Raw genomic sequence first — 26,967 nt, 5'->3', positions numbered from 1 at the left:
CCTTGCATCAGTGAACAGCTGGATGTCCAGGAATTTCTTATTATATTAGAAACATAACGAGTCTCGGTCTCAACTTTATCTCATTTCTGGGTCTGTCAGTGAAGCTTAGGGCTAGCAGCCGGCGATCACCTTCGTATTTTTTCTGCTTTCCTGTCGATTACCTGCTGATGAATTATACCTTGGGTGTAGTTTTTCCAGCCGACTGATTCTGCTCTTTGTCTCTCTGTCCGAGGTAGGGATCACATTGCATAGGATTGCAGGACTGACGGCTGCAGACCACAATGTGCTGGACTGACTGCGAGATGCCCTGTCTGCAGCTGATGTAGCACACTGCGTGTGTGTTTGGAATGGATGTTGCAGCGGGAACAGGCCCACTGACAGCATCAGGAATGCTGGATGACCCCTGCCTGTGGCATAAATGCCTGTGTGGTCTTCTCATCTAGTTTCATCTTGTTTTTTATGTTGTTTTAAATTTCCTGTTTCTTTTTTCTTCAGCTTTGTAAAACTTTGTAAAAACCTTGTAACTGTTAGAATGGCCTAAGGAGGTGGGTCACCTCTCTGAATCTGGTCTGCTTGAGGTTTCTTCCTCAATATCATCACAGGGAGTTTTTCCTTACCACAGTCACCTGTGTGCTTGTTTTAAGGGTTGGTAAGGTTAGACTTTATTGTATGAAGCACCTTCAGGGAGCTTTGTTGTGATTTGCTCCTATATAAATTAAAATTAATTGAAATTGATATTGAAATTTATATTACAGAGGACCATGGAGCCTTGGTGGAGTCCTGCACTCTCTGAGTGCCATACTAATTTTGTATTGCATTTAAAAACAAATGTTATACCATCCATTCTCATGCATTTAATATAGCCTAATGCAGTCTAAAATCTAAATTTAATTGAATAACAGTTCATCAAATGACCCTGTTAAGATTTTGCAGGTGCATATAATCATCATCTGTTAGGAACAGTTTCACAGTATGAACAGGCTCGAATGTCCACGCTCCATTATGCATTAATGCCATCTGTAACTTTGCTGACTGTTGACCTACATCTCCTTCACGCAGCATTTACTCTGTATTAGATAACTTCCTCATGATGAAGTCAACAGTATAAGTGACAGAGAATGAATATGAGTTGCAGCTTTAGTGGTAGCACCAAAAATAATCCAATATCCTTTAAAGAGTGGCAAACCTCTGGGACAAACAAAACCAATTTCCCCTGTGCTGGCTATTTTATTGCAAACATCACCGTATATACCAGGGGTGGCCAAGTTCGGTCTTCGAGAGCCACCTTCCTGACACTCTTAGTTGTCTCCCTGCTCCAACACACCTGAATCCAATGAAAGACTCGTTAGCAGACTTTTAATGAGCCTTTCATTGGATTCAGGTGTGTTGGAGCAGGGAGACAACTAAGAGTGTCAGGAAGGTGGCTCTCGAGGACCGAACTTGGCCACCCCTGGTATATACTCCGTATTCCATGATAGACCACACCACCATCACGAAAAAAGACAATAATTGTTGATTATTAAGAAATGTTTTAGCCAGCCCCAAACAGCACAAACACCACTACAAAAGTGATACCTTAAACAATGTTTAAAATAGGCCAGCTTAACACAAAAGGATTAACCATAGGCATAGACTCAAATGCCTTTTTAAACAAAATTAGTACATGTACCTTTCTAATTTGTGGATCTATATATATATATATATATATATATACACAGTAGTGTTCAGAATAATAGTAGTGCTATGTAACTAAAAAGATTAATCCAGGTTTTGAGTATATTTCTTATTGTTACATGGGAAACATGGTACCAGTAGATTCAGTAGATTCTCACAAATCCAACAAGACCAAGCATTCATGTTAAGCACTCTTAAGGCTATGAAATTGGGCTATTAGTAAAAAAAAGTAGAAAAGGGGGTGTTCACAATAATAGTAGCATTTGCTGTTGACGCTACAAACTCAAAACTATTATGTTCAAACTGCTTTTTTTTTTAGCAATCCTGTGAATCACTAAACTAGTATTAGTTGTATAACCACAGCTTTTCATTATTTCTTCGCATCTGTGAGGCATTAATTTTGTTGGTTTGGAACCAAGATTTTGCTTGTTTACTAGTATGCTTGGGTCATTGTCTTGTTGAAACACCCATTTCAAGGGCATGTCCTCTTCAGCATAAGGCAACATGACCTCTTCAAGTACTTTGACATATCCAAACTGATCCATGATACCTGGTATGCGATATATAGGCCCAACACCATAGTAGGAGAAACATGCCCATATCATGATGCTTGCACCACCATGCTTCACTGTCTTCACTGTGAACTGTGGCTTGAATTCAGATTTTGGGGGTCCTCTCACAAACTGTCTGTGGCCCTTGGACCCAAAAAGAACAATTTTACTCTCATCAGTCCACAAAATATTCCTCCATTTCTCTTTAGGCCAGTTGATGTGTTCTTTGGCAAATTGTAACCTCTTCTGCACGTCTTTTATTAACAGAGGGACTTTGCTGGGGATTCTCGCAAATAAATTAGCTTCACAACAGGCATCTTCTAACTGTCACAGCACTTACAAGTAACTCCAGACTGTCTTTGATCATCCTGGAGCTCATCAATGGGTGAGCCTTTGCCATTCTGGTTATTCTTCTATTCATTTTGATGGTTGTTTCTGTTTTCTTCCACGCGTCTTTGTTTTTTTTTTTGTCCATTTTAAAGCATTGGAGATCATTGTAGATGAACAGCCTATAATATTTTTGCACCTGCGTATAAGTTTTCCCCTCTCCAATCAACTTTTTAATCAAACTACGCTGTTCTTCTGAACAATGTCTTGAACGTCCCATTTTCCTCAGGCTTTCAAAGAGAAAAGCATGTTCAACAGGTGCTGGCCTTCATCCTTAAATAGGGGACACCTGATTCACACCTGTTTGTTCCACAAAATTGACGAACTCACTGACTGAATGCCACACTACTATTATTGTGAACACCCCCTTTTCTACTTTTTTGTACTGATAGCCCAATTTCATAGCCTTAAAAGTGTGCATATCATGAATGCTTGGTCTTGTTGGATTTGTGAGAATCTACTGAATCTACTGGTACCTTGTTTCCCATGTAACAATAAGAAATATACTCAAAACCTGGATTAATCTTTTTAGTCACATGGCACTACTATTATTCTGAACACTACTGTATATATATATATATATATATATATATATATATATATATATATATATATATATATATATATATGATATATATATATATATATATATAGATATAAACAAAACAAAACGGAAAACAAAAGAAACCAAGAATCACATGGACATAAAGCCCCCGTCACACATAGCCAGAATGTGCAGGAAGCAGGCCGACACGGCAAAAATGGTCATATTCCAGATGCAGTTGGGAGGATAAGAGGCATGATCAGCCATGTCAGAATGCAAACAGACTGCCTTGTCCACACCTGTCAGATCGCATCCAAGGCATATGTAGACGACACAGACTGCTGTCAGACGGCCATAAAAGGCACTGAAGACTGTCCGATGTCCAAATGTCTGGATGGCAAACACGGGACTGGAGCTCTGTGTTCCTCCTTTTGCACAGGACCTGTACTGGACATCAAAGAACAACCATGGTATGGACCAGACTCACGCCACATATGTCCAAGCCTGCATCCGTGCAGTCACACACTCCCATTCAATCACTCCTTCACTTGTCCTCTGTTTCCCAGGCTCACTGACCTCATGTGCATGTGTGTGCATAGAAGTGCTGACATGAGGAAATGATCGCTCAGTGTGTGTGTTTTTCATAAGGTCGAGTAAGCCGCTACATGTGCGCGCATGTAGCACACATTATTATATGTGGCACCTGCAGGGCATACTGGCAGGCTTTGCCATGCCAGATCCATCTCGAGGTTCCCTCGCATGCGCTCAAATCATTTTGGTTCCTGTTTTTCCACCATCAGAGTATGTAAATTGCTGTCAGATGGTCCTCGACTGCACATGGACTGCCGTCGGATAGGTGTCCCATCTCGACGGCGCCCGGAGAGTTTTGAATCTGTGCATCACGCTCGGAGCCATCGGCCGATTTTGACCAACTGTGTGGACTCTAACAGATGGCTGTCAGAACGTTTTGGAACTGAAACCAGACAGTTTTCAGATGTGCGCCGATTTGTCATTCTGACGTCACTTGGCCTCATTCTGGATGTGTGAGGGGGGTATTATAATAATAATAATAATAATAATAATAAATAAATAAACAATAAGAAGAACAACAATATAATAAACAGTAATAAGAAGAACAATAAAGTATGAAATGCTTACCCAAGAATCAAAAATCCAAGAATAAAAGAAGCAGCAAACAATAAACGTACGTATACTCCAACCAATGCACAAAATCCAATAGTAATGAACTGATGAAATTGTTAAAATAAGGAATTAAAAGATGGATAAATAAATGTGCACTGGACAGCATCCTGGATGTTATTTGATGCAGTTATTAAATGTGGCATCTTTTCTAGTTTTCAAGATGTTTTCTGGAGTACCTTTAAACCATTGTGTCAACCCCATTAATATGTCAGATCCACCCATTAATTAATGGGCTATCCCTGAAATGTCAAACAGTGATGCTTTTCCCAAATTTCCTTTTATCAATAGTATAATACGGAAGGTACGGCCAATGTTAAAACTGAAAATAATCAAAAATTCTCAACACAATATAAAGGATATTAAGTACATATATAGGTACATTATTACTTCTGGATTTTCATACACAACCAATCGCACATTTGATGTTGACGCTAAAGTGTTCTGTGACATTGATTGTTATACTGAATACATATGGCAAAGGGTTCTGGTAAAGCATCACCATTTTATGCCTCTTAATAAGAATGTGATAGAATACAAAGTGCCCTTAGGTGTGTTAGCTTTTCAAGTAATACTTTAAGACTACACTTTTTGCATACTGTATGCACTTTGTTACTCCTGTATACGAGGTGTATTAGATAAGAAACCAACACTTTTATTTATTTTTTTAAATTATATGGATTTGAATGACGTGCGATTACACCAATCATGCTTGAACCCTCGTGCGCATGCGTGAGTTTTTTCATGCGTGTCGGTGATGTCATTTCCCTGTGGGCAGGCCTTGAGTGAGATGTGGTCCAGCCCTCTCGGCTGAATTCCTTTGTTTCACACGCTGCTCGAGACGGCGCGCGTTGCTTTATCAAAAATTTTTCTGGACCTGTGAGGAATATCCAAGTGGACACTATTCGAGAAATTAAGCTGGTTTTCGGTGAAAAGTTTAACGGCTGATGAGAGATTATGGGGTGTTTTTGTCGCTGTAAGGACTTCCCACGGAGCGGGACGTCGCGCAGCGCTTCCAGGCGCCGTCGTCGGCCTGTTTCGAGCTGAAAACATCCTAATTTAAGGCTTAATTCACCCAGGACGTCGTGAGAGAACAGAGAAGATTTAGAAGAGGCCGGCATGAGGACTTTATGCGGACATTCCACTGTTTAAGGACATTTGTAATGAAAGACGTGCGCGCAAATTCACCGAGTCGTTTCCGTGATGACTCTGCGAATCTGTGTGCGCCGCGACAGGAAAAACACCTCCGTGTTGAAACCATTTGTAAAATTCAAGCGGCTTTTGATGGCTTTCAACAAGTGAGAAACTGAGAAATTGTTTAACAGCTTGGGCATGTTCCAACTTGTCTGTTAAGGTTTCCAACGGAGGTGTTTTTCCTGTCGCGACCCCCCGCGGTTGGGTCCGGCCCGACATGCGACTCTGCCCGCACGTTCTTTCATTACAAAATGTCCGTTAACAATGGAATGTCCGAATAAACTCCTCATGCCGACTTCTTCTGAAAGTTCTCTGTTCTCTGATGACTTCCTGGGTCAACAGAGCCTGAAATGTGGAAGTTTTCAACTTGAAACAGCGAGACGCTGCCGCCTCGAAGCGCAGATCGCCGTCAGGCGCCGTGGGCCGTGCTTAAAGCGACACTACCAGACTAAAATCTCTCATCAGCCGTTAAAATTTTTTACCGAAAACCAGCTGAATTTATCGAATGGTTTCCACTCAGTTGTGCCTTACAGCTTTGAAAAAATTTTTATCAAACAAAGTAGCAGTCTCTGAGCCATTCCTAAACAATGAAAAATCGACGAGAGGGTGGGCGACTCCTCACTCAAAGACTGCCCACAGGCGAATGACGTAACCGACAGGCGTGAAAAAACTCTCGCATGCCCACGAGGGTTCAAGCATGTCTGATGTAATCACACGTGATTCAAATCCATATGGTTTTTGAAAAAAATAATAAGGTTGGATACTTTTCTAATAGACCTCGTATATCTTGGTTTCTTTACTGCTATGTGGATGATTTAAAAAGTTGTTTTTTCCACATCTTTCAAATCTACAACTTCTATCATAATGCACATCCTGAAAGTGTTTTAAAAAGCACAAGCATCAAATGTCCCATTAAGCACTAATTGCTAGAAACAGTTGTTGAAGTGCTGAACAGTTCATTTTCACAGCAGTGCTGAATTAGAGCCCCATTAATTTGTGTGTCTGCAAAGATATGTACTTTGAAACCTTGTACTTGTACATTGTGTGTAATACATTGTGTAGCATTTTCTATTTATTGTAATGAATACATTTGGATAGTCTCATGAAACTTGCCAACATACAGCACTTGTGTGAAACATTAAAAAGGAAAATAAAGAAGAGTCATCAGGAGATGAGATAGCCCCCCCACCGTCACAACAAATCAGTAATACAAAGTGTTGGAGGATCACCCAAGTACACCCTTATGCTAAATATGAATGAAATTGGTTAACTGGTTCTTGAGATATTGTGTTAACAATGGTGGCAATGACAATATCTTGAATATCTCGCTGTGACTGTGAAACTGACCCAAGGTCACCATAATCGACTGGTGTCGGGTGATCACCCAAGTAAACCCTTATCCTAAATATGAATGAAATTGGTTAACTGGTTCTTGAGATATTGTGCTAACAATGGTGGCAATGACAATATCTTGAATATCTCGCTGTGACTTTGAAACTGACCCCAAGGTCACCATAATCGACTGGTGTTAAGGTGATCACCCAAGTATACCCTTATCCTAAATATGAATGAAACTGGTCAACTGGTTCTTGAGATATTGTGCTAACAATGGTGGCAATGACAATATCTTGAATATCTCGCTGTGACTGTGAAACTGACCCCAAGGTCACCATAATCGAATGGTGTCGGGTAATCACCCAAGTACACCCTTTTCCTAAATATGAATGAAACTGGTTAACTGGTTCTTGAGATATTGTGCTAACAATGGTGGCAATGACAATATCTTGAATATCTTGCTGTGACCTTGAAACTGACTTACCATAATCAACCGGTGTTGGGGGATCATCCAAGTACATCCTTATGCTAAATATGAATGAAACTGGTCAACTGTTTTTTAAAATATCACGCTAACAACCAAAACCCGACGAACGGATATACAAACACCCTCCTGTATTTCATACCGGGGGCTTAAAAAGGGGTAATGTTTTCTTGCCTCACCCGTGTGTAGTGCCTGTCAGAGTTTGTCTCTTACCTGTCCACTGATATGGCAGCCATGGAATAAATGGATGAAACATGGCAGTGATGGGGAAGAAGTTCTGGAATCGGCAGTAGCCCAGACCAAAGTACCAGTCATTATGAAGCGCGTAGACAAAGTTGAACAGGGTGTTGAAGGTTGCCATGGAAACGTCAGAGAATGCCAGGTTGACGATGAAGTAGTTGGTCACAGTTCTCATACGCCTATGAGCCAGAATTATCCAGACAATGGTGATATTTCCAGTAATGGAAACCAGAATGATCAGGGAGTAAGCGACAGCCCATAGCGCCACCTAACAGAGAGCAACAGAAAACAAACAGCTTCTAGAAAACATATGAAAGACGATCATCTTTTCTCCTCAAAACACTTAATGTCTGATTGCAAGAAGAAAGCACTAACATGCTTCCATGTGTCGGTGTGTGACCGTTTACTTCTCTGACTGACTAAAAAACATCACACCACATTATGAAACTCGTGTAAAGTTAGCTGTGGATTAATTGAAGGTAGGTGTGGACGGTAAGAAGCCATGTGGCTTTAGGGGAGTGGGGCAGGGGCAGATCCAGGATTTTGTAAAGGCTTTGTGAACGAGTCTGCTGCAACCGAAAAGTCACCCTTCCGTAGGGGTCTTGGGGCATGCATCCCATCAAACTTTGATTTTTTTACGCGCTGTCTTCTGTATTTCAGTGCAGATTTCATCACAAAATACAACCACAGAGAAAAGATACATTATGACCTGTTTTTTATTCATTTGAACTTGTACTGTACAGTCTGATGCTATAATGACAAGTAACAGAGAACATTTGAAGTGTCTGTGGCTAAAAACCGAACAGCTCTGCTACAACTTCCTGAATCATGGTCTGGTATAAATATATCGAGCTGAATCACTTATTGCTGAAGAGAGGATTCAGAAACAGCATTCAGTGTTTCATTTATTTATTTATTTGTCTGCTTGTTAGCAGGATTACGCTACAGATACATATTAGGCAATGGAAGACTCCATTAAACTTTGGAGGTGATCCGGATCTGGATCTGGATCAAGATCTTTTGATCGATTTTTCTTTATATAAGCTTTGAAGGACTATGTCAAAACTACTTTACAGATTCTCACCAAATTTGCACCACAGATAGATATTAGGGCATGGAAAACTCCACTGAATTTTGGAGGTGATCCGGATCCGGATTGACGGACGGCAGAAATAATGTGGGTTTTTTTTCCCCCTTTGGTTTTACTTCCTGTCACTTGGACTCCATGCACTGTTGTTTCCTCATTCATGGCTACTTATACGTTATAACCAGTCACTGCTCATCGTAACCTCCCCACAGTGTCTCACACTGATGCCTGCTCGCTCATGTTCCTTTGTGTGTGATGTACTTTTGCTGAATCCTGCTGTCCTTACATATCTTCTGAATATACTGTAGCCTGCCATTTCTTGATCAGTCTGTGTGGGTGCTTTGTTGTTTAGTGACCCTCAACCTGTTTACCTGGCTCACTCTATTTCTGTTTCCCTCACAGACTTTGGTTGCTGTCAAACTAATTTTCTGTGTAACAAGCCATCAATTCTTAAATCGACTATCCACATAATTTGCTCCCACACAGATGACTTCATTGTGCAGAGTAGAGAAGCTTGAATCTTCGACTGGACTGGGTTGGTTGCCAGTCGAAGATTCAAGCTTCTCTACTATGGAAACCACCTGGACAACTGAGAGCCTACACAGATTCATTGTGCAGACTGTATTTTCTGCATTCCACAGAGCCGTATATGAGTACTAGAGACCACAGTCGTAATGCTGCCTACTTAACACAAATGGTCCGTCTTGCAGAGCGACATGCCCTTTTCACATTGGGCAAAATATTGACGAAGTGCTCGGATGTGAAATGTTTTAGAGTGCTTTTTCAATGCAGACATAACACACGGGGGAAAAGAGCTTGAAAAATACATGTTAAAATATCGTACTTACCTAGATATTGAGTCAGTAAGATTAATTTACATTAAATTATGTGAGGAAAGTACAACCCCAATTCCAATGAATTTGGGACGTTGTGTAAAATGTAAATAAAAACAGAATACGATTTGCAAATCCTCTTCAACCTATATTCAATTGAATACACCACAAAGACAAGATATTTAATGTTCAAACTGATAAACTTTATTGTTTTTGTACAAATATTTGGTCATTTTGAAATGGATGCCTGTAACACATTTCAAAAAAGCTGGGACAGTGGTATGTTTACCACTGTGTTACATCACCTTTCCTTCTAACAACACTCAATAAGCGTTTGGGAACTGAGGACACTAATTGTTGAAGCTTTGTAGGTGGAATTCTTTGCCATTCTTGCTTGATGTACGACTTCAGTTGTTCAACAGTCCGGGGTCTCCGTTGTTGTATTTTGTGCTTCATATGCGCCACACATTTTCAGTGGGTGACAGGTCTAGAATGCAGGCAGGCCAAGTCTAGTACCCGTACTCTTTTACTATGAAGCCACAGTGTTGTAACGTGCAGAATGTGGCTTGGCATTGTCTTGCTGAAATAAGCAGGGATTTCCCTGAAAAAGACGTTGCTTGGATGGCAGCATGTGTTGCTCCATGTGTTGCTCCATGTGTAAGTTGCCCATGCCATGGGCACTAACACACCCCCATACTATCACAGATGCTGGCTTTTGAACTTTGCGCTGGTAACAGTCTGGATGATCTTTTTTCTCTTTTGTCCAGAGGACACAACGTCCATGATTTCTAAAAACGTGGACTCATCATACCACAGCACACTTTCCCACTTTGCGTCTGTCCATTTCAAATGAGCTCGTGCCCAGAGAAGGTGACTGCATTTCTGGATGTTGATGATGTTTGGCTTTCGCTTCGCATGGTAGAGTTTTAACTTGCACTTGTAGATGTAGCGATGAACTGTGTTAACTGACAATGTTTTTCTAAAGTGTTTCTGAATCCACACGGTAAGATCCTTTACACAATGATGCCAATTTTTAATGCAGTGCCGCCTGAGGGATCGAAGGTCACGGTGATTCAGTGTTGGTTTTTGGCCTTGCTGCTTATGTGTAGAAAGTTCTCCAGAGTCTCTGAATCTTGTGATTATATTATGGACTGTAGATTATAGAATCCCTAAATTCCTTGCAATTGAACATTGAGAAACACTGTTCTCAAACTGTTGGACTATTTTTTCACGCAGTTGTGATCCTCTCCCCATGTTTGCTTGTGAACAGCTGAGCCTTTTTGGGAATGCTCCATTTATACCCAATCACGACACTCACAATTAGTGTCCTCAGTTCCCAAACACTTATTGAGTGTTGTTAGAAGGAAAGGTGATGTGACATAGTGGCGAAAATACCACTGTCCCAGGTTTTTTGAAACTTGTTACAGGCATCCATTTCAAAATGAACAAATATTTGCACAAAAACAATAACGTTTATCAGTTTGAACATTAAATATCTTGTCTTTGTGGTGTATTCAATTGAATATAGTTTGAAGAGGATTTGCAAATCATTGTATTCTGTTTTTATTTACATTTCACATAATGTCCCAACTTCATTGGAATTGGGGTTGTATTAAACTTACCCCGACATGTACACATTCCGAAATATTAGTGTTGAAAGTTTATACGGACCGGTCTGTTCCAGTTTCAGTCAACAGCTTTTTGGATGATCATTCATGAGTCACATTTTATTTCAAAGACTACCAGGCAATATCAAGGTACAGAATAACTTGAAGTTTAACATGTCATAATCCAAACAAACTAGAGTTCAAAGTTTACACAGATCCGATTTGTTCCAGCTTCCAAATGCTACAAATATAATAAGGCACAGTATTGGGACACAAACAATCCAGATTAGGCACACAGGCCACATTAATTCCGCATGGTAAATCCATTTTTGTTTCAAACTAAATGAATTCAGGTTTGAGTAAAATTCCATTCCAGGTGGTTTCTAAATCCATCGTATATACAGTGGTCCCTCGCTATAACGCCATTCACCTTTCGTGGCCTCGCAGTTTCGCGGATTTTTTTTTGTGCAATTTTGCATGCTTTTTTTAACAGCACATTGTGTTCTGCGTCCTTATCAGGCGGGCCGGTCGCAGCACCGGTCGGCATCACCGTGATTGCTCTCACTGTCTCCGATGCGCTTACTGAGTCTGCGGGCTCGGTAAACGCAGCAGCGGGCCACTCACACCGCCCTCCTGTCTGCTGTGCAGCGCTGCGCCAAATCTGGCAACAGGTCCAGAGACTACGCTCGCTGTTTTGATGTGGATGTTGACCGCAGCCGCAGAGCTCCGTGGCCACCGAGAGAGGACTTGGATTCTTTGCGTCCCGCATCCGGATCTCTGGAGGCAGTGAGCGAAGGGAGAGTTCTGCATCTGTCTGTTTATAATCTTCTCGCTCAGAAGAAAAAAGAGAGTGTTTACACAGGAGAGAAAAGTGAGAAAATGTTAATGCCTGTTTGAGAAAAGTGTATAAAGTGTGTAGTGAGGGGTTTTACAGCCTTAAAACATCTATAATAATTGCAAAAAATAGCGCTGACTACTTCGTGGATTTCGCTTAACTCCCGCGATAAACGAGGGACCACTGTACATGGTATACAACTTAAGCCTGATCCTGTCAGATCTCAGAAGCTAAGCACTGCGGGGCCTGGTTAGCACTTGGATGGGAGACCTCTTTGGACCACCAGCAGCTGTGTGTGTTTCTCCAGGTTACACTGGAGTTGCATCAGGAAGGGCATCCGGCGTAAAGCTTGTGCCAAATACCAATGCGGATCTGGCTGTATCCGCTGTGGCGACCCCCACCCGCCCCCCCCAAAAAACGAGAGCAGCCAAATGAACAACAACAACACCAACATACATGGTATACAACTTCACATTCATGCATTGCACAGGCATGATGACCAGTTTATCGCCCACATTCATGGAAAAGTAACAGGAATAACCAAAACTACTTACTTATATGAGGTATCTTATAAAACTAACCGGCAGTTTTATATATAAAAAAAAAACTATATGGATTTGATTGACATGCGATTACACCAATCATGCTTGAACCCTCGTGCGCATGCGTGAGTTTTTCACGCGTGTCGGTGACGTCATTTCCCTGTGGGCAGGCCTTGAGTGAGATGTGGTCCTGCCCTCTCGGCTGAATTCCTTTGTTTCACACGCTGCTCGAGACGGCGCGCGTTGCTTTATCAAACTTTTTTCTGGACCTGTGAGGAATATCCGAGTGGACACTATTCGAGAAATTCAGCTGGTTTTCGGTGAAAAGTTTAACGGCTGATGAGAGATTATGGGGTGTTTCTGTCACTGTAAGGACTTCCCACGGAGCGGGACGTCCTGCAGCGCTTCCAGGCGCCGTCGTCGGCCTGTTTAAAGCTGAAATCATCCTAATTTAAGACTCTGTTGACCCAGGACGTCGTGAGAGAACAAAGAAGATTCAGAAGAGGCCAGCATGAGGACTTTATGCGGACATTCCACTGTTTAAGGACATTTTTTAATGAAAGACGTGCGCGCAAATTCTCCGAGTCGTTTCCGTGACGACTCAGCGAATCTGTGTGCACCGCGACAGGCAAAACACCTCCGTGTTGAAAACCATTTGTAAAATTCAGGCGGCTTTTGATGGCTTTCAACAAGTGAGTAACTGAGAAATTGTTTAACAGCTTGGGCATGTTCCAACTGGTCCGTTAAGGTTTCCAACAAAGGTGTTTTTCTTGTCGCGACCCCCCGCGGTCGGGTCCGGCCCGACATGCAATTCTGCCCGCACGTTCTTTCATTACAAAATGTCCATTAACAATGGAATGTCCGAATAAACTCCTCATGCTGACTTCTTCTGAAAGTTCTCTGTTCTCTGACGACTTACTGGGTCAACAGAGCCTGAAATGTGGACGTTTTCAACTTGAAACGGCGAGACGCTGCCGCCTCGAAGCGCAGATCACCGTCAGGCGCCGTGGGCTGTCCTTACGGCGACACTACCAGACCAAAATCTCTCATCAGCTGTTAAAATTTTTACCGAAAACCAGCTGAATTTATCGAATGGTGTCCACTCAGTTGTGCCTTACAGTTTTGAAAAAATTTTGATCAAACAAAGCAGCAGTCTCTGAACCATTCCTATACAATGAAAAAATCGACGAGAGGGTTGGCCACTCCTCACTCAAAGACTGCCCACAGGCGAATGACGTAACCGACAGCCGTGAAAAAACTCTCGCATGCCCACGAGGGTTCAAGCATGTCTGATGTAATCACACGTGATTCAAATCCATATTATTTTTGAAAAAAAATAATAAGGTCGGATACTTTTCTAACAGACCTCGTAAATGGAAGGCCACTGATTTGCCCAGTTAGAAAATGGCAACCATGCCTCCTTGCCAGGACACGTCTCAGTGTGACTGCGGACTCTAGTATTCATATATGGTTCTGTGGCATATTCACAGTTCCTGATCTGTCTGTGGTGAATAAAAATCACATTTTATTACAAAATGCAGGTGTTCTCTGCTCAGGGATCCTCAGTTGTGTCCTTACAGCTAGAATTTTACTCCAATTAGCGTCACATCTTTGGTTTCATGTTCATATGAGGTTAGATTTTAAAGGTTCTGCTGTTTACATATAAATTCTTGAATGCTCAAGCCCCCTCTTATCTTGCGGATCTTGCAAAGTGATACTATGTATCTTACTGCAACCTGAGTTCTCAGAATACAGGCTTATTTTGGGAAATACTGACCTGAATACTCTTACCATGCCAAACTAGAACTGAACATTAAACACACACAGTCATCTTCAACTGCTTATCCAAGATCGGGTCAAAGAAACCTGAAGCCTATCCCAGCAGGCATAGGGCAGGGTACTCCCTGGACAGGACACCAATCTGTCTCAGGGTCACATACAGACAAACAAACACATTCACACCTGTGCACACCACTATGGACAATTTAAAGTTTCCAATTCATCTAACCTGCATATCTTTGGATGTGGGAGAAAGCTGGAATACCTGGAGGGAACCCACGCAAACATGATGAGAACATGCAAACTACACACAGAAAGGCCACAGGTTGGAATCAATCCCATGGCCTTCTTACTGTCAAGCAACAGTGCTAACCACTAATCCACTGTGCTGCCCTGAACATTAAACAGCACAATATATTTAATCCATCCATATGTTGTGCTGTTTAATGTTCAGTTCCGTTTTGGCAAAGGAGGAGTATTTGTGTTTTTAAGTTATTTCAACTTAAGTCTTGAGACGTTTGGCATTAACTCGGTTGAATGTCGAAATAATTGAGTTGAAATAACTTTAAAAAAAATCTATGCAAATTGTTCCATTAATTTTTCTTGCTGAGATAGCAGTTCATTTTTTTGAATGCACCAGTGTGGAAAGATTCAGTCTCATCAAAGTCTTTAGAGAGGATGAGGTGACTATAGGACTCTGCAAGGTACACTCCAAGGACAAGTGCCACTTTGATTTGTTTGGACTACAATACATCGATGAATAATGAAGGTAGTACTGTAAGCCCAAACATTTGCTGTCGTCCTCGTAACCAGCCCTGCCAGTGTTGGTGGTCACACTGACATAATCCATAGCGAGTAGTGTGTCACCTCTGGGGCAGTCATCAATCACAGAGTGAAGTTGCATAAAAAGTCTCCCTCACTGAGATATTACTCACTGTGTTGGAATGTAGACCAAGATAACCAGTGCTGCCACAGTTACTTTGAAATGGTAATCCAATTACTGATGACTGATTACTCCTTGAAAAAGTAACTTTACTGATTACTCAGATTTAAAAGTAATTCAGATTACTAGTTACTTTATTATTTACTTTCAGCAGCTGCCAACAACATCCCCCCGCCACCTCAACATGAAACTTTATAGTCACCCTTTCTTGACTTCAATGAACATAAATACTTGTTTTATAAAAAAATAAAATAAAGACATCTTTCTTGACCTCATACTGTTGACAGCACTGTAATGGTAAAACTTACCATTTCCAATCTACATTGTTTGTAAATGGTAGATGGACTGCATTTATACAGCGCTTTTCCATCTGCATCAGATGCTCAAAGTGCTTTACAATAATGCCTCATATTCACCCCGATGTGAGGGTGCTGCCATACAAGGCGCTCACTACACACCGGGAGTAACTAGGGGATTAAGGACCTTGCTCAAGGGCCCTTAGTGATTTTCCAGTCAGGCTGGGATTTGAACTGAGGATCCTCTGGTCTCAAGCCCAACGCTTTAACCACTAGACCATCAACTCCCCTAAATGTAACCTAAATGTAACCATTAAATTCTTTCTAACATTTTTCTCACATTTAAATTCTTTCTAAACATTTTAGTTGTTGAAATTATTATTATTATAAGTAGTAATAGTATGAAAATGTCTTCAAAAGTGAACCTTTAAAGCCCCAGTCACACGGCACTAACAAAGGACACTGAAGCCAAAATGAAACAAGAAATTTGGACTTACGTTGACTTTGGAGACATCGTTGAACCGTCGTCTAGCTTTGTTTCTGTAGCTGGCGCTTCGTCAGAATTTTCAAACTGTTGAAAAATGTGAACGAATCCTGATGACAACCTCGATTCGCCTGTATTCCATTTTGCTTTCTGTCTTGATGGTTCCTCATCGTCTGCGTAGTTCCCGTACCGTTGGCGTTCCGTTTAATTGTTGTCAAACCTCCAGCCACTCTCTCTCTCTCTCTCTCTCTCTATCGCGCCAGCCTCTCAACGTCTCTGGCTGACGTGCATGTGCACGCACACGTTGTCAAGACAACACAGCTGCAGGGGGCTGTGACCAGCACAGACTCGCTGCAGAAATAATCACACGCTGCTGCTTTGTTTTGATTTTGTTTAAAGCTTCAAGGTCACAGTTCGCTTTGTTTATCTTTTATTAGTTTCTGTTTCGTTTCGGTCTTTTATGCAGTCTGCACTCACAGGCTTTTCGGTGATGGGAGAAGTCCAGGCTAATTTGTCCACTTTTTCTCAATGATTTGTGACTTTGTGACTTTTTTGCTTCATTCAGCTAACGCTGTGTGCCGTGTGACTGGGAGGACCACACCCACGCTCCCTTTCTGCGTGGATTCGCCCCTGACTTGTCTGATCAGATGAACAGATAATGTTTATTTATGCAGAAAACACAACCAGATTGACAGGTGATAAAGTTTTATCAGCTTTTTTTTTACGTCATGTTGTCCTCAGAAACAGACATTAGACGCATATGGGTGGAACAAAAAAGTATTTGTTGATAATGCGTTGTGGATCAGCTGTTTTTAGCGAGGAGACACATAGTGGCACAGAGTTTTAAATAAAGTTGGAAAAAAGCTTTACAATATCTTTGCAAAGCCAGAGCTCTGAGCACTTTCAACTCGGAAAACAACAGAGAAAAAGCTTGCAGCTCACTGAAAGTGGATAGTTCAGCCGAATGCATGCTCCTGACACCGGTGTGAGGTGCTGCTCTGCTCAGCACTCCCCCTTCTGAGCACGGTTTTAATTCTGCAATCAACCCACAATACAAAAATAATAGTTACGCACAGTGACTTGGAGGAATAACTTTAATCTGATTACTGATTTGGAAAGATTAACACATTAGATTACTCGGTACTGAACAAAGTGCTCAGATTAGAGTAACGCAGTACCGGCATCACTGAAGATAACAGACAAGACATCCAGAAAACACATAGCTTGAGTGCAGCCCCGGCCCGATGGTGGCTGGCCACTGCTTGAGTTGCTGTTAGCTTTGCGTTAGCTCACTGCTCCAATTTATTCAGCGATGCCGAAACACAAGTAACCACAAACTGACAAATAACCGATACCGTCACAAAAGCACTCCTGTGTCCCACCATAAGATTTGACATCATCAGAAGGAGCTGGACTGCCACAGAAGTTGTACCACTCCCTCCATAACCTACCACACCGTAACCTTGATAACAGAGAATCTCCACAGATATCCCACTTCCAAGTCATTGCATCTCAGATGGTTATCCTTGTGAAGAGAAAGATGTTCCAGGTTTCAACCTGTGTGGACGATCCCTCAGAACTGCACCAGTTGTCACCTTCCAAAGACAAGACCCTCAGTGCTGTCCTGTGGTTTTAACTTTTCTAGAGTTGAGGCTTCACGGTGCTTCTTGTCTCACTCTATGGTTGTGAGACTTGGATGCTAACCAGTGACCAAAGGTGACCACTAGAAATTTTTTGTTACTGGATCTTTTTGGATGATCTTTCAGTATCTTTGGAATGACTTTGTGTCAAATGAAATTTGAGGAGTATTACTTGCCTGGTGAGGGATCATCACCTATGACATTTTGCTCATGTGGTGAGGTTTTCTGGGCATGATCAAGCATACATTGTTCAAAGAAGGCCAAGGGGAGCAACTGTAATGTTCCTCCTGAATATTTATCATCCAGGACCCAAGGCGACACCAGTGCATGCCCCAGACTTAACTCGACCTGATAGGATTTCATGCATGCTTCAATTTTGTCATCAACAGGTATCATGCCTCTGTTATTTAAGTTAATTAATTTAGTGTGTGTTTATTTCTAAGATAATTCAGTTGGTTCTGTTCAGTGAGCTGTTTCTTTAAGAAAGTCTGAGTAGGTCATGTGATGAGACTCAGAAAGAAAGCCAACTAGTGAACGCTGCTTCTCAAGCAAAGGATAGTGAAACCACGCCTTCATTGCAGAAGATATCATAGTTAAACGCTGGACACACACAATGGATGTAAAGGAGCAGTCACTTAAGTCTGGATTCTACTCATCATGTTCCTCAAAATCATCTGCTGAGAGGGCTGCTGCTTTAGCCCGTGCCAAAGCAGACGCAGCAAAGGCAAGATATGATCCTGAAAATGGAAAAGGCATAATTAGAGTCACGAATGGCAAAGTTGTCTCTGGAGAGGGATGCAGCTGCAGTTGAGGCAGAGGCAGAGGTCCTAGAAGCAGCTGTCAGCATCTGACATGGGAGCAAGCGAAGTAAAAGAAAGCTCCAACTTGATGAGACACCCTTAACCCTCTAGAGCGGACTATGTCGCTGAACAGTCAAAAGAGCATTCGACTGCAGCACCAGAAGAGCATGCTCAGGATGAGACTGGTCAGTCGTTCACAGAGTCCATAGCACCGCACCTGCTCACTCAGGATGAGACTGGTTAGTTCTTCACACAGTCAGCCCATGTACAACATTCACATTCATTGCAGGCGAGCTCTCCAGACAAGGCAAATTGGCTGCATGCAGAGTACACATCAACACCTCATCTTCCCCTTCAAGATGAAACCAGACACCTACGTGTAGACCCAGTACTTGGAAACTGTACCCAAGCTCCAACACCCAAAGCAGTGGATAATCCAGCTAGTGCCAACCTCACCCACACAGCAGTGAGCAGAGTAACTACACATCAACCACAACCCACTATGACCACGCCCCTAACCTCCAGAAATACCCATGGTTATCAAAGCACGTATGGAGTAAGGCTCAGTAACCAGAGTTCACTGCATCACCCCATGTCCAGCCACATGCTTCAAAATGCTCATCATGACCAATCAAATATGAATGATGTCATCAGATATCTTGCCCAACGCGAGCTGGTTACTACAGGTATGACCCAATTTAACGACCAGTCAGAGAGCTACAGAGCCTGGCAACAGTCTTTTCAGAACGCAGTGAGTGGACTTAATCTGACATTCAGTGAGGAGATGGATTTATTGGTGAAGTGGCTTGGCAAAGAGTCGGGAGAGCATGCAAAATGTATCAGGGCTGTCAATGCTAATCATCCCCAAAGAGGACTCTGTATGATATGGGACAGACTGGACGCATGCTATGTGGCCCCTGAAGTAATCGAAGAGGCTCTCTTTCAACGCATCAGCAACTTTCCCAAAATTGGCTACAAAGATTATACAAAACTTCACGAGCTCAGTGACCTCCTGATGGAGCTGCAGGCAGCCAAGGCAGACGGAACCCGTCCAGGCCTTCACTACCTTGATACAGCCAGAGGAATCAGCCCTCTGGTCCAGAAGCTTCCCCCTAGCCTGCAAGAGAAATGGCTGTCTCTTGGGTCTGACTATAAAGAACGCAATCGGGTCTCATTTCCTCCGTTTGAAGTTTTCGTGGACTTCATCTTCCATCAGGCTAAAATTAGGAACGACCCTAGCTTCAGCTTCACTGGCCAAGCCGACACCTCAAAATCAGACAAGATCTTTAAAACACTCAGACGTCTCTTCTACAGAACACAGTGCTGGAGCTGAGAACCCAGATCGTCACTGCCCCATTCACAAAAGGCCCCACCTACTGCAGAAATATCAGGCTTTCCGAGAGAAACCCATAGAGGAGAGGAAAGAATTTCTTAAAGAGCACAAGATCTGCTTTAAATGCTGCACATCTACAAAACACGTGGCTAGGGACTGCAAGTATATAGCCACATGCACTGAATGTGGGAGTGAGAAACACAACTCCGCCCTTCACCCTGGACCAGCTCCACAGGCCGAGGAGCCTCTCCCCTCTACAAAGCATGGCGGGGAGCCAGCTTCTTCAGAAGTTGCAAGCAGCTGCATTACAGTCTGTGGTGGTGATCAGAGTGACAGATCATGCTCTAAAATCTTTCTGGTTAAAGTCTACCCCGTTAATCATCGTGAGAAAGCAACAAAGGTCTACGCGATCATTGACGAACACAGCAACAGATCCTTGGCTCGGTCTGAGTTCTTCGATATATTCAGTATTCAAAGCTCTCCTGCTCCTTACTCTCTCCGTACCTGTTCAGGAGTGACAGAGACCATGGGAAGGAGAGCTTCAGGTTATCAGATCGAATCTATGGATGGGAAAGTCAGTCTTCTTCTACCAAGTCTGGTTGAATGCAATGACATCCCTAATAATAGGTCAGAGATCCCTACTCCCAATGCTGCATCCAACCACCCTCACCTGAAGTCAATTGTCATCTCATCCCAGAGCTTGAACAAAGCGCACCCATTATGCTTCTCCTAGGGCGAGACATCATCGCAGCCCACAAGGTTTGCAAGCAGTTGAATGGCCCTCGAGATGCCCCCTATGCACAGAAACTCGACCTGGGGTGGGTGATAGTTGGTACCGTCTGCTTGGGAGGTGTCCACAAGCCTGAGACCGTGAACACCCTTTATACCAGAATGACAGAGCAGAAACGTCCCTCCATCTTTGAACCCTGCCCCAACGTCCTGCAGGTGAAAGAGAGGTACAGTCAGTTTCAAAGCACCGCCCATCCTAAGCTACAGACAACAAGGAAATTTCTCTACAGTGGAGAAGCAGAGCAGTTAGGCTCTACAGTGTTTCAGCAAACAAGGGATGATAACAAGGTGGCTTCATCCATTGACAACATCTCATTCCTGAAAATCATGAAAGACAACTTAAAAAGAGACAAGGACAACAGCTGGGTAGCTCTGCTGCCATTCAAGTCACCAAGGCGTCGCCTCCCTGACAACAAGTTCAGGCCTTAAATCGACTTTCATCACTCAGAGGGAGCCTCGAAAGGAAACCAGTATTGAAACAGCATTTCCTCACATTCATGGAAAAGGTGTTTCAGAACAATCATGCAGAAGTGGCACCTCCTCTGAAGGAAGTTGAAGAGCGCTGGTACATGACAACCTTTGGTGTGTATCACCCGAGGAAGCCTGGAAGCATCCGTGTGGTGTTTGACTCAAGCACTCAGTACGGAGGTGTCTCACTAAACAATGTCTTGCTGACCAGGCCCGACCTCAACAACAGCCTGCTTGGGGTACTCCTCAGGTTCCGGAAGGAAGCTGTGGCAGTAACAGCGGACATCGAACAGATGTTCTACTGCTTCCTCGTCAGGGAAGAGGACCGCGACTTCCTGAGGTTCCTGTGGTTCCAGGACAATGACCCATCCAAAGACATCATCAAGTACCATAGGAGGATCCATGTCTTTGGCAATAGCCCCTCCTCCGCAGTGGCCATCTACTGCCTTCGACAGAGTACAGACGTCGGAGACCCTGACGTCAAACAGTTTGTCATGGACGATGGCTTGAAGTCCTTCCCTACAGTTGAAGCAGCAGTTGACCTGCTCAAGAGAACCCAAGACACCCTCTCTGGATCAAACTTGCGGCTACATAAAATCGCCTCAAACAAGAGAGAAATAATGAAGGCCTTCCCATCCCAAGATTATGCTAATGACTTTAAAGATCTAGATCTTGGTTCTGACGCTCTGGGACCTGGGACCTAATGTCCGACACCTTCATCTTTAAGTTAGGGGATGAAAAGAAACCCTTCACCCGCCGAGGCGTCCTGTCGACTGTAAACAGCATCTACGATCCTCTAGGGTTCATCGCCCCAGTCACCATTCAAGGAAAAGCTATCCTACGAGAGCTAACAAAAGTCCACAGTGACTGGGACTCTCCCCTTCCACCAGAAATGGAAGAGACATGGGTCACATGGCGATCCTCTTTGGATGACCTTAGCAGTCTCCAGATACCTCGGACCTACGCAGACACCTCTCTCTCAGAAATGTCACGGCGAGAGTTATGTGTCTTTTGTGATGCCTCGACTAAGGCAATAGGTGCTGTAGTATATCTCAGGCTAACAGATGCAGAGGGCACCATCCATGTGGGCTTTGTCATGGGAAAGGCTTAGCTAGCCCCCCTTCCTGAGCACACAGTGCCAAGACTTGATCTCTGTGCAGCAGTTCTTGTGGTGGAACTTGCTGAACTCATCTCCTCAGAGATGGACGTGCAACTGGACGAGACTATCCTTTACAGCGACAGTAAAGTAGTATTAGGATACATTAAGAATGAGAGCAGACGCTTCTACGTGTATGTCAGCAACAGAGTTCTACGGATAAGGAGGTCATCTCGCCCCGATCAGTGGCAACATGTGCCTACAGAATTGAATCCGGCAGATATCGCCACAAGGTTTGTCACTGCTGCACGTCTGTCAGATACCAGCTGGCTGGGTGGACCTCCATTCCTGAAAGAGCCCCTTAAAATCAATCTTGGACAAGACACCTTCGAGCTGGTGAACCCTTCATCAGATCCAGACATCCGTCCCTTGGTGTCTGCGATGAGCACAATAATGTCAAACAAATGACTTGGGTCACAGCGCATCTCCAAGTTTTCAAGCTGGAAGACCTTGACCCAAGCAGTTGCTTGCCTCACCCATGTTGCTCGTGTGTTCCAGAAGAATCCTGCAACCAAAGCCAGCGGCTGCAAAGGCTGGCATTACTGTCACACAATGATCTCCATAGATGAACTCTCACAATCTGGAAGAATGATCATTCACGCTGTTCAAGAGGAGACCTATGCAAAACAGTACGCCTGTCTGCAGAAGAAGGAGAATCTTCTTAAAGACAGCCCTCTCAAAGCCCTAGATCCCTTCATTGATGCTGATGGCCTTCTGAGAGTTGGAGGCCGGATCAGAGAAGCACAACTCTCGCATGAGGAGAAAACCCCTCTCATTATCCCTGGCAAGCACTACATAGTAACCCTCTTGATCCGACATCACCATGACAGAACTCAACATCAGGGATGACTGTTGACCGAGGGTGCTGTACGCGCTGCTGGTTTCTGGATAGTCGGTGGCAAAAGGCGAGTGAGCAGTGTGATTCATGGGCGCGTCATATGCCGCAAACTACGTGGCACCCCTCAGACTCAAAAGATGGCCGATCTCCCAACAGACCGCCTCTCTACTGAACTTCCATTCACGAACGTTGGCATAGATGTGTTTGGTCCATGGGCTGTGTCTTCACGCCGCACGAGGGGCGGCTATGCTCAGAGTAAACGGTGGGCAGTGTTATTTACCTGCATGAGTGTGCGATCTGTCCACATCAAAGTCATTGAGTCCCTAGACACCTCAAGCTTCATCAATGCCCTTAGGCGTTTCCTCGCTGTTAGAGGCCCTGTGAAGCTCATCCGTTCAGATCGAGGAACTAACTTCATCAGCGCATATAAGGAGCTAAAGATCCCCTCAAACAATGATAAAGCTTCAGTTGGAAAATTTCTCTTGGACCAAGGATGTGCTTGGAAGTTCAATGTTCCACACGCCTCCCATATGGGTGGCTCATGGGAGAGGATGATTGGAGTAGCACGAAGGATCCTGGATTCCATGTTCCTCCGGCTTGGAACTTCAAGACTCACCCCCGAAGCCCTCACTACACTAATGGCAGAGGTCGCTGCCATCATCATGCCAATTGTACACAAGGTGACGTGCGGGCAGGCTCGAAGATAGGAGACCTCTGGCGATTGGAGAGCCGGGACCCACACAGCTTCCACCACCAACGGCCTGAAGAACACCGGAGCCGCCAAGTCCTGAGTCCCCAGGTGGTCACCGTCTTCTGTTGCAGACCCTGGTACTGCTGGCAGAAGATGACAAAACAGTTATGGTGAGTGTGTATCCACACACCCAGTAATCCTTCTTCTACAGGTCTTCGCGGAGGGAAAACCTCCACCTCCGATACAGAATCACCCGTGCAGCTCCTGACAGTTGCTCCTTGGATGGAGTGAGAGGCGAAGACGTCACAGACTCTCACTGCACGCCAATCCAATTACAGACTTCAGGAATACGGCTGCACACAGAACAATAATTAGTCTTCAGAAAGTATGAAATGCAGAGAATTACCTTCGACGGTAGTTGATTTCTCGGCGAGGAGGTGGAGTAATGATCTGGCTTTTGTAGAGATGGTGGTGATTGGTGACAGCTGGTGTAAACGAGTGACAGCTGTCACTCTCTATCTCGGTGCCCTCTCATGCTTGAAGCCCGCACTCCAAGCAGGGCGCCGACTGGTGGTGGTGGGCCAGCAGTACCTCCTCTTCAGCGGCCCACACAACAAGTGTGTGTTTATTTCTAAGATAATTCAGTTGGTTCTGTTCAGTGAGCTGTTTCTTTAAGAAAGTCTGAGTAGGTCATGTGATGAGACTCAGAAAGAAAGCCAACTAGTGAACGCTGCTTCGTTCACTCCTCCTGTGTTCCTAAACTACTACTTACATCTTGTGCAGTTCGTGGCATCGTGGGTATGTAGCTTTCTTTTATGTTTAATAATGTCATGGTGGTTTATTTTGTGATAAAAAGTTATGGTTTACAGTGTAAAAGATTTATGTTTGGCTGCATGCAGGTTAGCATTGAGTCATGCTTTTCATTTGTGGTCTTATGCTGCCATGTTGTGGCCATTTTGAGTAATTTGTTTTGCTGTGCTGATTACAACGGCACTTCAGGTGGAAGGCTGTTCTTTGAACAATAATTATATAGAGTTGTGACAGAGTGAAGCAGACTGTCAGAGTTACTTGATTATTATGTTTAATAAGTAGATCTATCTCTGTGTATCTAAATTTAAAGGATCATTTAATTCATGTAATTTCTTTCTTGTATTTTTTTGTATTCCTTCAGTTTCACCCTTTCAGTGGTCATTAAACCTGGGTATGAGAAGTCATCCTAGTGTCCAGAGTCGTGATGAGCGGAAGGTGTTGAGCTTACTGTCTTCGTGTACAGTGCGCATAAGGAAGGCAGGATAACAGGACTCATATATTCCAAGCTATCACCTTATCTGTCCCAAATCTAATCTGTAACATTTCCTGCACCTGCCAGTAGGGCTGTTGGAACTGATTCCCAGCTGTGTCGTTTCCGTCCTCCAGCCAGTCAGCGGTCACTGTCAGCGGCATTGAAGTGCTCTGCTCCATGTCTCTGCTCACTTAGCTGTTCAGCCTCTCCTGTTCACCTGCTGAGAAAAAAACTCTGCCTAAAAACTGCAAAACAATGCACAATCACACATTTCTCTCCAAACATACCTGGTGCCACAGCACTGTTTCGTGCATCTTACAGTATTGTTTTTTTAATCTTTGAAACTTGTCTTTAAATGCAAGTATTTAAGTGTGTAAATCCCTTTGGCAGCACAAGGATCACAAGAGTTAAGAATATTCATTCCAGTATTATGGTAAGTAATATGGTAAGTATCACAGTGTGGTGACAGCACAGTTACAGTCTACTTGTGATTTCACAGATATTTGACTTTGAGTGTGAAAAATAACAGTGAAAGCAATTCACATTCATGAAACCAGCAAGCAGACTTCAGGGCATGTCTGGCTCCACAGCAACAAAATAAACGGCACACAAAAGATGGATCTACAGAATGACTCGCATGAACACTGAGGAAAGATGTGAAATACGCAATTTATCTTTTTTCCTGTTGGATTACCTGAACATTGGAGCTGTTCATCAATCAGTTTGTCCAGTCCACTGCAGATAATATCCAAAAATAACACTCATTCTGAGTCACAGAGAGCAACAAAAAGACCATTCTGTGATCCGTCAAGACATATCTCTCTCTCTCTCTCTCTCTCTCTCTCTCTCTCTCTCTCTCTCTCTCTCTCTCTCTCTCTCTCTCTCTCTCTCTCTCTCTCTCTCTCTCTCTCACTCACACACACACACGGACGGCCAAGTGGATGTGTGCCTGAAGCTGTGCAACGTACAGAGAGACAGAGAGAGGAAGAGAACCCAGACGTCACCAAAGAAATTGCAAACACAGACATCATTGTCCTACAGGAGACATGGCACAGAGGAGATGGTCCATCCAGCTTCCCTGTAAACTATAGAGAACTTGAAGTACCATCCACCAAGCTAACAGCAATCAAAGAAGGAAGAGACTGGGGAGCAGTGTTGCCACAGTAATTCTGAAAAGTTACTTTGTTACGTAATACAGTTACTTCATTAGCAGCTGCGGACAACTTGTCAGCAGCTGTTGAATGTAACTAATAAAGTAACTGGTAATCCAATAACTACTGTGGAGTCTGTGTCAACAGCAACCTCTGGAAAATCTTCTGCATGATGATCAACCACAGACTCCTACACGTCCTTATGGAAAACAATATCCTGAGCAAATCCCAAATTGTTTCTTTTTTTACCAAATTACCATACAACAGACCCCTGATTGACAAACAAATAAACAGAAATAAAGGCAAACTATTGTCCTGTTTTGTAGATTTCAAAAAAGCATTTGATTCAATTTGGCACAAACTGTTGGAATGTGAGGTTGGAGGAAAAACATATGATAGCATAAAGTCAATGTACACAAACAACAAGTGTGCCATAAAGACTGACAAAAACACAGACTTCTTTTCCCAAAGCAGGGGGTTAGACAGGGATGCAGTTTGAGCCCAACCCTCTTCAAGATATACATTAATGAATTGGCCAAATCATTAGAACAGTCTGCAGCACCTGGCATCACTCTAGTGGACACAGATATCAAATGCCTGTTTTTCACTGATGACCTGGTACTGCTGTCTCCAACCAAAGAAGAGCTACAACAACAACTTGAACGTCTACACAATTTCTTCCAAACCTGGGCCTTGGCAGTGAATCTAACCAAGATGAAAATTATGATATTCCAAAAAGGACCCAGCCTCCAGTCACACAAATATAATTTCTTCCTGGATAACACGGAACTAGAACACAAAAAA

The 26,967-nt window shown here is 43.3% G+C and overlaps 1 protein-coding gene across 1 annotated transcript in view; it reads right to left on the bottom strand.

Annotated features, from left to right (window-relative positions):
- Positions 1 to 25,902, bottom strand: part of tacr2 (tachykinin receptor 2) — a 166,907-nt gene extending 141,005 nt beyond the window's left edge. The window contains 4 exon segments of the mRNA XM_034188456.1: positions 7,583 to 7,619; positions 7,622 to 7,877; positions 25,093 to 25,229; positions 25,720 to 25,902. Coding sequence (XP_034044347.1) covers positions 7,583 to 7,619; positions 7,622 to 7,877; positions 25,093 to 25,191 — 392 coding nt within the window. The 5' untranslated portion in view covers positions 25,192 to 25,229; positions 25,720 to 25,902.
- Between the last annotated feature and the right edge of the window lie 1,065 nt (positions 25,903 to 26,967).

This window comes from Thalassophryne amazonica, chromosome 2 (assembly GCF_902500255.1).
Source record: "Thalassophryne amazonica chromosome 2, fThaAma1.1, whole genome shotgun sequence".
Classification (NCBI taxonomy): Eukaryota; Metazoa; Chordata; class Actinopteri; order Batrachoidiformes; family Batrachoididae; genus Thalassophryne; species Thalassophryne amazonica.
The sequence above is the reverse complement of the archived record's forward strand: the minus strand, read 5'-3'. Positions and strand labels throughout refer to the sequence as shown.